Raw genomic sequence first — 12,672 nt, forward strand, 5'->3', positions numbered from 1 at the left:
CCAACAAAGGATCTGCAACAAGCAGTTCTATCCAACTACCACGACTCACCGTTAGAAGCCCATCCTGGTATAGCCAAAACCATGAGGAAGGTAAACAAATCTTATTGGTGGCCACCTTGGCGAGAGGATATTGCTACATTCATTGACACCTGTGAAGTTTGTGCACAATACAAGACGTCCAGACAAAAACCGGCAGGCCTCCTTCAGCCAATCACAGTTCCGCCAGCACCTTGGCACACTGTATCAATGGACTTTGTCACTGACTTACCTCCCAGCTCTGGTTATAATACCATCCTCGTAGTAGTAGATCTCTTTTCCAAAATGGCTCATTTCATAGCTTTGAAAGGGATTCCTTCAGCTCTGACCATGGCGCAGGTTTTTCTAGACCGTGTTAAGTTGCACGGGTTTCCCACCGTAATCATCTCTGACAGAGGCAGCCAATTTGTGTCACGTTTTTGGAAGAAGGGTTGCGCCCTGGCAGGAGTGGAGATCTGTCTATCCACTAGTCACCATCCCCAAACACACGGTCAAACCGAGCGCTTGAACCAGACCATGGAACAGTATTTGTGCTGTCTATTACATCAAACAAGCCAGAGCTGGACGGAAGTATTATGGATGGCCGAGTATGCCTACAATAATTCAATGCACTCGTCAACTCAAGCAACACCCTTCTTTACTGTTTATGGCCGAAACCGCAGGACATCCATTTACAACCCACCTGAGAACATTGAAATGCCCGCGGTAAAGAATCCGCACACCAGCATCATCAAAGTAGCAAAAGAGGCCAGCAAGAATTTACAGCTAGCTAAAGAAACACAAAAGCCACCAACGAAAAGCCCCAGACTATCAAGTGGGAGACTGTTTGGCTGGCATCCAAACACATAGCTTTAAAGGGTCCCAGGAAGTTTCAGCCTAGGTATATTGGCCCATATACTATTGAGGCAGTGATTAATCCATCAGCCATGAAACTAGCGTTACCTCAACACATGCATCCGGCATTTCATGTGTCACTATTAAAACCAGTACACCCGGGAACCCGGACCTCCACATCTCCCACACCTATAAAAGTTGGTGAAGAGGCACCGGAGTATGAAGTTAAAAACATATTGGACTCTAAACTTGTACGGAAGACCCTGTATTACCTGATTGACTGGAAGGGGTATGGACCACAGGAAAGATCATGGGAACCCAGCACACATGTACATACCCCCCCGATTGGTGCGAAAGTTCCATCGAGACAATCCTAACAAGCCGAAACCCGCACTCGCACCATTGGGAGGGGTTTGAGGGGGAAGACTGGCATGAATACCAGGTATGTAGTTGGGGCAAATTGGGTGAAGGCTTGGCAGGCCTGGCATAGACACACAAACATCCATAGCTGGTAGAGTCCAGGCTGGGATTGTACACGCACAAACACCCGTAGTTGATAACCATGCTAAGCTAACTATAGGAAGTTACTTCCTGTTATTTTCAGTCACTTCCTGTTCATTATTACCATTTCCTGTTGCCAAAAAGGAAGTATATGGGAATTCATGTGATCTCTAGTGTTTGGGTGTGGCTGGCTATATAAGCCACGCCCCAGGTTCCTCCAGTGCTTCGTGTTGCTTTCTGTACACTGCATCAGCACCACACTCACCGTGCTCCTGATCTGTCCGCGTGCTTCAGCTTCTGCTTACCTGCTCCGGATCTTCCACCGCGCATTCGTCGAGCAGTAATCTTCGTCCAGTCACGAGGTTACACCTGCATCGGCATCTGCAAAGAAAGAGTTATTATTTGGAGCTCGTGAACCAACAGTGCCGCGCATACTCACGGGACCTTCGAGGTTCTTCCCGCTGCGCTTGCATCCCGGCTCGTAGCGTGAGCACCCATGAGTCTACTCCTGCAAAAAGAAAGAACATTACTTGGTGCGCATAAACCAGTAACGCCACGTACACTCTCCGGACGTGCAAATCAGCAACTCCGCGCATACTCACCGGGCCTTCAAAGTTCATCCCGCTGCGCATACTTACCCAAGGTACCTTTGGTATGTCTACGCTTGACAGCATCTGAAAGACAAATAAGAACAGTATCATAATCTCGAAATCCCAGCACTACGCCATTTGCGAGGTGCACTTACCTGATTCCGTTTGGAAACTCCCTGCTAGTGAAGCAACTGGCACTTAGAACTGTACAGTACTCGCTGTGAAGCCTGAACAGCGTGGCATCTGAACATTGGCAAAACAGACATTGGCCATCACACCTACGTGAGTAGTACTACGTATTTCTCCCAATAGAACCGCGCCCCTGCGGAGAGCAGGATGGAGTGCGCACCCAACTAAAAACTAAGGTGAGCCCTTTGGGGAACATCTCAGCATATTCCTAGGGAGAAGGGAGGGAGCCCTAGGGGTCAAGTTAACCCAGATCTTAGTGTGCATCTCTTTATTTGACAGGCACCTCCTCCAGGTTGGAACAAGGGAAGTGTGTACTCTGGGTCAAAGGGGGTGTTCCATCGTTCGTGCAGAGACACAGGTGAGTGTGACAACCCATATAACTGATGGCTTGTACACCTTTTGGTGTTCTAAAGGTCCTCAGCTGTCGAATTCTAGGGGGGAAAAACATAAAACTGATATCGGGGGTTGCTGCTGGGTCCATATATATTGGCCATGACATCACATCTAGCATCCTGTTCGCCAAGCGAAGCAGCCAAACAGGTGCATTACATCACCTGGTGTCCAAACAAAGTATGCGAACTCGGCAGATGCTGGAGAATGTGTCTAAGGCAAGGAATCAATGGGGAAGGACTAATCAATCCGAAAGAACATTACAGAGAGGTAATTTGTTCTTCTCTATCGCGTTTGTTGTAGAAGATAGAGTCTTGTCCCTATAACCATGCTGTGTGCGCATTTCTGGTTTGTTTCCTGTTTCTATACTGGATGTGGGATACCTGTTACTATTGCTGGGCATGTTGTGGTGCAGCCCTTGCTGGGGTAGATGTGTATTGCTCTATAGTCAGTGTTAAAATGGATTTCTAAAGTCTGGCCTGGTGGACAGTGTTTGAGGCCACCCCAGGTATAGTGAACAGTGGAAACTCTGGTAGTTTAGCTAAACTAATCAAGGTAGCATGGAGAGTGGTCAAGGCTTAGTCTCGGGAGAGGTGATTGGGGTCAGGGGTCCACAATGAGCAATCAAGGATTCCACTTAGACCGCTAAGTACAAAATTACTTAAATGTATTATTGGCCAAAGAACACACTATACAAATGACTTAGAACGGGTAATAATATCACACAATACTAATAATAAAAACCATATAAACAGTCTGTCATTGTAGAATAATCAATTGATCCCCACAATACCTGAAAGGGAAGGTAAGCAATTAGTAAGAACACCAACAGTCCACAGGGAAAGTAGCCCTTACTTGTAAAGTCCAACCCTAAATTGACTTGGGCCTTGTGCTCAAAAGTTCACAAATTTCCGATAGTTTTAGGAGTTGGGAAAAAGTTAGGGAGAGTGTCCTGTGGATCTGAAGATTGGTCCAAAAGTTTGTCCAAGGACTTTACTAGTGAGAAAATGCTTTTCTAGCTTTTTGAGGGCATTTGCAACAAGTGTTGGCAAAGCCAAAGTATGGTAAAACAAATCAAAGTTCTTAACAAACTTTTAAATGATAGGGGCCCCAGTAACTATTGTTACTACACACCACTGTAAGAAAGGCATGGTATCAACAGTAAGACAGACACAAGTGACCACAGTTCAAGGGTGTTTATTGAACTTCAAAAAGGGTGTGATAAACGCCTATCTAATCCTAAATCTACAGATGGGAGCAAGCTACGACCATCAAATAATACTAATGCAGTTCTAGTTGAGTCTCGTCAAAACACTGGGGCCTATACTAAAAACGTATTGCCAATCCTTACCCCTAAATACAAATAGTGAGGGTTGTGTTTATGGAAAAAAGGAGTGTTCACAAAATTATATGTCGGGATGTTCAAGCCGTTGACCTACCTTTCCCACGTTTTCAGCAGAGGACAAGGCGGTTCACTCAAGCATAGCACATGCTCTGGCTTCTTCGACACGAGAATACAGTTCCATTACCAGCATCGGGGCCTTCTGTGCCCAAGTCTCTTTACGTGTCAGTCTCTTGATTCAGAGGGCCTGATTAGTACCAAAACAAAACAAAAAGTTCCTTTCCTCTTACAAGGACTCAATTCAGGTGATTCACCCTGGGTTCCACTCAGCCTGCTCAAATTGCTTTTGCACGATTGTTACTTTGGATCCCCCTCTTCCGGGCTCAGATCCTTCCTCTTAGACAATTAGTCTCCCTCAGCCGGGCTCCGACCAATTTCAGTTCGTATTAACTATCGAAGACTCTCAAATGCACACAGGGTTTAGCTTGACACGTTGCAGGACCACTTCAATTTCACAATTCCTTTTTACATTTGCCACCTCTCAGTTGGATACCTAACTGAGACTTTCGAAGAAGCACCAACGTGGCGCTGGACCACTCTGTAAACGGTATATGCTTCACACACAATTTCTCCATACAATGTTGCTGCATGCAACCTTGGTTCTAACACAGAGACCGGTCTGCGATCAGTCTCCCCAACTCACCGGCTGTGCTGACTTAACTGGCGCTGCATTGTTGTAGGAGCCAAGAACAGTTGCACAGCAGCAAATGCTCCTCTCTACCTTAGCTATCAACGCAGGAGAGCGCAGGGTACCTCTGACACACAATGCAGGTTTCTTCAGCTTTAATTCCAGGTCCTATGTTTCTTTCTAAGTCTTGTGAAAATAATATATTTTTTCTCTGAAAAGGTCAAGGGCACTTCCCTCCTTGCAACCCTCTCTGGTCTTGCCGTCTTTCTCCTCTCTCCTCGTATTAAACTGCCATCTTGGAACTATTGCTTCCTTGTGTGCTTTGCCTTGCTCAGTGTGTACTTTCATGCTCCACCTTTTATCCATGTGGGGAAGTGTGATGGAAGTCAGGTGTGTGTAATGATCAGTAATTGTCTGACTCTGCCTGACCATCGTGTTGGGACATGTCAGGTATATGGCTTGGGTGTTAGTCTGTTTTCTCTCACATTGAGGTGTCTGTGAGAAAGAGTTTGTGTCGGAAAGGGGGTAGGATGGGGAAAAGGTGTTAGAGTGAAGGGGATCCTGCGCCTCTCTATCCAGTGTCCCACTCCCAAAAGACCCCTCATCTAGGTTATCCTCCCACACTGATCCACCCCAGGAACTGGATCCAAAAGCGATGGACGCGCCCTGGCCACCTGGATGACAGATCCCTTGGGGGACTAGCGGGCGAGACACCTTCAGGTTTCTCACACCACCCGTACTCCGATGAAGGCCAGGAGCTGCGGGTGCAAGAAGAGTTCTGGTTGGGTACATGAGCTGTGTGCAACAACCTCTACTCGTGGAACAATGCAGCAGCCACCAAAGCAGGTCTCTTCAGGATCCTCAACTAGATGCAGGAAAGTCAGTTTCCGCGATTGTCGCTGATGCACACCGACAGCAGGCACACAGATGTCCCGGTTGAAGAAAGCCTATCTCGGGAGCCGTTGATGCTGGGACGCCGAAATCTCGCAGGAAGGCTACCTGCAGGACAAGCTGAAGGCTGGATTAAAACGTGATACAGCAACACTTCTATCTGGGGAACCCAAATTGGAGTTGGTCAGTCCACTGGATGGCCCAGGAACGCTTCCGCGGACTCCAGACTGCAGGGCACCAAGAAGACGTTGAAACTGGTTGTTTCCACCAATCCAAGGGGTTGAAGCACCAACCGGGGTCTTCAAAGATAGGTGGAATGACAGTGCTCCACCGGGACACCAGCAATAGTTGGTAGCCAGGCCTCTTCAGGACAGGTCCACGGGTCTTCCTTCATCTGCACAGCTACACAGAGGATACTTTGCTCCTCTTCAGATGTCTTCTTATCCTAAAGTCCAGGTGAACAGAGAAACTCAGCCCTAGTAATGGAAGATCTGTCCCTCCCATGCACCACAGCAGTGGTACAATCAGGGACCACTGTTGGAAAACTCATGCATAAACTGTAAACACGCTGCACCCAGATTGTGGATTAGGACCAAATGGTCCCAACCCTTTTCCTGGCTTCCAACACACATGGCCTGCACTAGCCACGAAAAGCAAGTCTTTCCTAGGCAAGTGCAAGACCATAAAAGCAATATCCTGACATGGTAAGGCCGGAAGAAGGCCAAAGAACAAAATGTCCAAAGAACAAGGGGAAAAAACGTGTGGCACTGCCATGTTGGGACACTAGCCTCAGTTAGTAGCCAAAAGCGGTAAACACGAGAGAGCTAATTGAAAGTACAGTAAAAATGTAACTGTTGCCACCAGCTTGTCTTTAGGCACATTTAAAAACGATCCTTTGAGTGTTGGTCTAAGGTGATAGAGTATCCTCATTGCACTGCATTGGAAGATGCATTGTGCAATACTAAAAAGTTACCCAAAATAGATGAGATGTCAAAAGAAAAGGGAAGCATAGATTCCCAGTACTGACAGGCTGAAGGACTAGTCGGATTCCCCAAACCAAATGGGCAAAAGGCCAGCAGAGTGATTCAGCTTCACTTCACTTTAAAAAGTCAGGACAAGGTGTAAAAAGAAAGCTAAAAGTGTGAGGGTCCATAGAATAGGGAGGAAAAGTTGGTCCAGGAGAAGACTTTCCTAACAGTCAGCCTGGATGTGTGTGGTGCCAGTCTGAGTGTGGCCCGGGTCTTTTGAAGAGCTAGTTGTGCCTGGAACTGTTAGTGTGCTATGCATGCTCAGTTTGTTTCTGTGCTAGGTGTGTGGCATTGTTGCTGTGTGGGAGATGTCTAGTGCTATTACTGGGGAGAGGGTATAAGATGCCTTTATCAGGCCACCATAGTTGGTGTGGATGTGACTGGCTCTGGAGTAAGGATCGGTATGCTGGGATCTTTTGCAGCTATTGTCTGCCCCTTGTGCTGGACTGATGTCTGTTGTTGCAGGACTTGGGGAATCTGACTAAATGGACTGGCTAAGTCTGCCACGGTTGCGTGTGAATGTTGCAATTGGCTTGCTCTGCATGACTGGTGCCATTTCAGGGTAGTTGAAGGGTGTCTTCACCTGGGACTCCAGGAAAGGCCCTTCTGGAACCATAGCTGGGATACGACTGATTTCCATAAAAGCAAGGATTTTGTTTTTGTGTCTTGTCGTAATGTGGTGTCTACTGTGTTTCTGGGCCCATTTTGGTCTGTAGAGGCTGCTGGCCTGAGTACATGTTACCGTGTTTTTATACGGAGTGCATCTGACTCAGTTGCTGGACTTGCTGTGTCTGCTACTGTTGCTGTGAAATGTGCAGTGCTGATGTTGGATCATTAACGGTTGCCATTTCTTGGTTGGGTGATTGTGTATGATGCTCAGTGTTTGGGGCTGTAACTTGGATAGCCATGCCTTATTCTGTGACTGTGCTTGGTATGCATGTCAGTATTGCTGGGCTCTGTGTCTTGTTCCTTTGTTGCATTCTGCATCCATCCTACAGGGTTGGCCTTTGATACGTCTTTGTTTTTTTGACTACTTGTTTTGTTTATTCTCTTTCCAGCCAAGGACTCAACGAGGGCATCGAATGGATGGTGAAGTGCGTGGTGAGGAATATTCACCGCCCCCCACGGCAGAAGGATATCACATAGGTTGTGAATTCACAAAGCTGTCAGATGGAAGACTGTTGCAGTTACTCTGCTCTGTCCCAAAAAAATACATTCTCGGGTGACCTCAATCTGTCTACTGCCTTACAGCACAGATCATGACCCAATCAGACAATGTCAGGGTGCCACTGAACGTGTCAGTGAATGTTTTTGCACGAGATCTGCAGCAACCTTTTCCTCGAATGAATGTGCTTTCAATATTTACTGTTTGTTTCAAGGAACATTACCTTTCAGAGGCTGCTGAATGTTTTTTCGTTGATAATTTCTGGGAAAGTTCACCTTTTTCCAACTCCTCATTATTCTGCCCAGTATTTGTATTGTGTTGTAGCATTTTAACCTGACATGGCATTTCCATACCTGCTTTGGATGCTGCTGTCTTAGCCCATTCATTTTTGTAGATCTACATCTCTTAGTCTTTTGAATCCTGTTCCATGTGCTTCATCGGGCAGTGGGGCGGAGAAGCAGAACTCTTTGCAACTTTCTAATCTGTTTTTAGATTGAGTGATGCCTGGAGACTTATAATGAAGCTTTTAGGGTCTAATTTTGTCTAATCCTGGATCTGGAGAATGGAGTAAGAAATTGCACCCGGGAGGATGGAGTCGGTTGAAATATCCCCTTAGAGTACCGTTAATAGAACTGGGCTGCAGCAGTGTAGTTAGCTCATTCTCTGAAGGCTGAGGTGAATAGTTTAGGGATTGCAGGATTTCATTGCTAGCGTAAGCTTCGGAAGATGTAGTGATAGATCTGCATTGGGGTATAAATAAAAGATGGTCTTTGAGGGTCGTGCTTTGGACAAACCTAGCATTTGAAGGTAAGAAAACGGATCCTTGAAGGATCAGTGAATGGAGCAGGTATGAAGCACAGCGATAACCTAGGGGTGTAGTGTATATATACCTGCCAGAGGTAGTTTTAATGAATGAACATCACCCGGCAGACTGGAGTTATTAATACACCTATTATATAGTGATGTTCATAGATAGAGGATTTTACAGTTAATGGATCTATTTTCGGGGTTCATGGGTGGGGGTTTTGAAAGCAGTAGAACTAACGCATGAGGGTGGTATTAAAAATGTAAATCCTGTGTGTCTGTCTGTCTCTATAGTGGTGAAGAAATAATTGCCCTAGCCTTAAACAATGTAGTTATTCATGAATTGTTGCATCTAACCTTAAATGATGGAGTTAATACATCTTAGCTGCAGTGAGGTAGTGTTAGTCGTAGCCATGGTGGGAGAAGTTGGGATTGGTGGTGTTATCAATAGACCTAGCATTTGAGAGTTTAGTAATGGACCTCGCCAGAGTGTGGAGAAAATGCACCTGTTCTTAGAGTTGAGTTGGTCTCAGCAGATGCTGTTACTGTGTCTAGTCTTTGATGATGACGTTTAACTGCTAGCCTCATATTTGAGGATTGCAGTAAAAACCCTGGGATGTTAAAGCGGTGGAGGTTACAGTTGGTCCACTCATTAAATTGTAATGTCCTGCCCTTTGAAAGTTAAGTTCAGAAACCTGTCATTGGAGAATCGGACCAAGAAGGAAGATTTGAGGTTCATTCTCCTGGAGTTTTATCTATAAAGGCTGGGGCTAATAGACCATTCTTTGGAACTTGAACTTTGTTTTGCAATATTGGGCTCATCTTTTGATCTGCATCCTCAAGCAGTGAATCTGAGTAACCTGCCCTTGTAACTTCAGCTCAGCAAGGTGGTGCATTGAATTTTTACTATTTTTATTTTTATAGCACTTCACTTATAGCTGAAACTTCAGAGTGTGGCAATGATCAGCCTAGCATTCAAACTCCTCCTAACATAAAGTTATCAACCTACCTTTGGCGTTCAGGGTCATAGGCTGAGGTTCTAGGACCAACTATGAACGAACAGTATGCAGTTGGCAGAACTGTTTTCAGAGCTTAGGCCTTGTAGAATGGAGTCAGCAGACCCACCCACTGACTGCACTGCTCCAAAGTTAAGTCTACCAACACAAGGCAGAAGGTTATGTTGCTAGCCTTGTACATAAAGCCCCCCCATACTAGTAGGCATTCCCTTAAATGTGCTGGATGAGAGGCGTTGGTAGATCTGCCAGGATGCACATATTAGTGAACCAGCTTGTGGAGCTTCAAGAAGGGTTGGTGAACTAAATTAAAGTTAAATTGGTTGCGAGCCATAATTGCATGCACATTTGGGGACACACTCTAGGCCCCATGGGCTTGCGTTTTGAGAAATAGAAGCCATTTGCTCTTTAAATCATTCCACAAAAGTTGTAGTCTGTTCAATCGTGAGCTGTGGGGCTGCAGAGGTGTCAACATGAAGTTTGCTACTGTTGCATGATACTCTTTGTGATGGTGACATGTTTCCTTTACTCATGCTGAATGGGGCAGACAAGCTATTTTGAACCCTTGCTTTCGACTGACCTACGGACCTCTGGACCCTGCTGCTAAGGGCTGAATCTACAAACCAGATGTTTTTAGCAGTGACTCCATAGAATGTCTTTACTGTTGTCTGTTGAAATGCTGCATCGTGAAAAAAAGATGTGCAACCTCGCTATCATTTCAAGTCACTGGCATACCCTACCAAACAAGTAGCAAAGAAGCATTGGTAGCTGCTGTGTACTGATTGTCCCCTATGTATAAGCTATGCTAACAGTCTGAGTACACTGTCTAGAAGTCTAAATCTAGGATTCCCTGTGGAATAAAAGCCTGTTGTGTTTGGGCAGGTGAAGCGAACTAGAGTTACAGCCCTGCTACTGCCAAGTAGATCGAAGGGCACTGTGTATGCCCTGCTCAAATGCTGCAGTGCATTGCAGGAGAGTAGATATGCTTTGTCCTTTAATGGAAAGATTGTGACATAAGATTGAGAATATGGGACATTGAACACAGAAACAGTGCGTTGGCTGACCTTTCCATGTTTCCTACAAGAGGGACTCTGCTGTCTTGTTTTTCATCGTATTATCTTTTGATCTGAATTCCTGAATGTGCCAACAATGAGGGGGCAGGTATTACTCGGAAGAAACAGAATTTCCTGAGAAATGGTAATGCATTTTATTTTGCAATCTAAGGTATACATAAAGATAAAATTGATTCTTGGATGAATGTGATTAATTCTGTTTTTGGTCTGATCATTTACTGATTTAAAATATTTATATCACGTCAGTGGGTTTGTGGTTAGGGATTGAGTGCAACTTTATAAAGAAATTGGGCCTCATTACGAGTCCGCCGGACCGGAATCCAGTGATCCCGTGACAATGACACCATTACCGCGACCGCAAGGTAGCGGAATGAACGGCCGATTACGGCTTGTCGGTCGTGCGAACAACACCAACGCGGAAACTGTGTCACCGCCGGCACGTAAACACCCACATACACGGACATACCGCCCCAAAAAGCAGTGGAAAAACCGTGACCGCCCCCCGCCGTCACGGACACAGAATCACCGGAGGCAGAAATACAGTGACCGCGAAAACAGAGAGGCAGCCATTACTTAAACCACAATTCACTGCCATCCTCACACACCACAGGCCAGATCACCACCTTGAGCTGTGTAAATCATCAACCACTATGGCATCCCGGATTCCAGCAAGAAGACGGCGCAAGCAGAGGTTTAGTGAGGCAGAGCTCACAGTGCTTGTGGAGCATATAGTGGACCATGCCGAAATGCTTTTCAGCGCAGACCAGCAGCGCGCCACCCAGCAAAGCTGTAAGGAGGTCTGGGCTGAAGCAGCACGCACCGTAAAGGACTGCCACAAGAGATGGGATGACCTCCGGCTCAGAGTGCGCAACCTCATCGCTGCATACCGCCATCACAGCACTGGCACCGGTGGAAGCCCAGCATACCCACTGAAACTGCAGTCGTGGGAGGAGCGGTGCAGCAGTGTCCTGCACCTTGAGGGCATACACGGCATTGGCGACGCAGAGGCAGGAGTGAGCCCACCTGTTGATGCCGGTAAGTGCAAAAAGTACAAAGCCATGAGTGTGAATGGACGCCAGGAGTGCCCAATGGACCCCCAGCCAGGGCAGGAGTGACCCAATGGACCCACTGATGACCCCCCCCCCGAGGCCTGGACAGGAGTGACCCAATGGACCCACTGATGACCCCCCCCAGCCAGGGCAGGAGTGACCCAATGGATCCCCCAATCACCCAGATGACGAGCAACACACACCCAATACATGGCCCCTGTCGTGAATGAGTGCAAGCTGACACACACACACACACACACACACACACACACACCCACACCCACACCACACACACACACACACCCCCCCGAGTGCATCAACAGTCAAATGTGTGTACATGCAAGTGGTCGCAGATCGTTCAGTGTGATGCATGTGATGGACCCATCAAGTACCACCACACAACTAACAGCATGCCCTCTGTATCCCCACAGGCATGTCAAGTGGCAGCGACAATGCCCAACAGGTGACACAACATACACCTGCACGTGGCCAATGCAGCCCTCCTGCCTGGGATGACGAGGCAGGCATCTCCGGGACACAGGCACCAGCATCAGCTGCACCTGGGACGGATGCACCAGCCGACGTCTCCGTCCCCATGCAGGCTGCCACTCCCACCATGGCCACAGATTCCATCCAGCAGGCTGTCTGCACTGTGGAGGAGGCTTATCCAGTGGCGACAGTGCCCCAGCCATGCAGTCCGAAGTCAGAGAACAGGAGGAGGGGACAACATGGATGACCTGTCATCCCTCAACAACCTGCAGTTCAGCCCCCCCGCTCCCCTCAATGCACAGCCCCATGAGGTCACCAACACCCTCCATGGCAGAGCTAAGTGCCCGCATGCAGCGGATGGAGGAACAGCAGGCCACCCCATCCCAACTTGTGGAAAGGCAGCTGGAGGAGGCGATGCAGCAGCGAGAGAGCAATGCAACATCGGTGCGTCGGCTCTCCAGGGCCATTGGACGTTTTTGCCACGACCATTGTCACCTTGGCACACCATGTCCGGGAGGGCAACAGTGTGACATCCACCACTGCCGAGTCCATGTTGGTTGCCCAGCAGGCGTTTCTTGGATGTGTGCCAC

General features: G+C 47.3%; 2 protein-coding genes across 3 annotated transcripts in view; both read left to right on the top strand.

Annotated features, from left to right (window-relative positions):
* Positions 1–10,738, top strand: part of ARFRP1 (ARF related protein 1) — a 377,172-nt gene extending 366,434 nt beyond the window's left edge. For both annotated transcript variants that reach the window (XM_069650886.1, XM_069650887.1), the window contains exon 8: positions 7,548–10,738. In XM_069650886.1, the coding sequence (XP_069506987.1) occupies positions 7,548–7,635 (88 nt within the window). In that variant the 3' untranslated portion in view covers positions 7,636–10,738. The remainder of the gene's footprint in view (positions 1–7,547) is intronic.
* Positions 10,739–11,051: 313 nt separating this feature from the next.
* On the top strand, positions 11,052–12,461 carry LOC138580379 (myb-related transcription factor, partner of profilin-like). Its single transcript, XM_069650884.1, has 2 exons — positions 11,052–11,579; positions 12,025–12,461. The coding sequence occupies exons 1-2, from the start codon at positions 11,195–11,197 to the stop codon at positions 12,327–12,329; spliced, it is 690 nt and encodes a 229-aa protein (XP_069506985.1). The 5' UTR covers positions 11,052–11,194; the 3' UTR covers positions 12,330–12,461.
* The last annotated feature ends 211 nt before the right edge of the window (positions 12,462–12,672 follow it).

The sequence above is a fragment of the Ambystoma mexicanum genome, chromosome 3p (genome assembly GCF_040938575.1).
Source record: "Ambystoma mexicanum isolate Mex_15411 chromosome 3p, UKY_AmexF1_1, whole genome shotgun sequence".
Lineage (NCBI taxonomy): Eukaryota > Metazoa > Chordata > Amphibia > Caudata > Ambystomatidae > Ambystoma > Ambystoma mexicanum.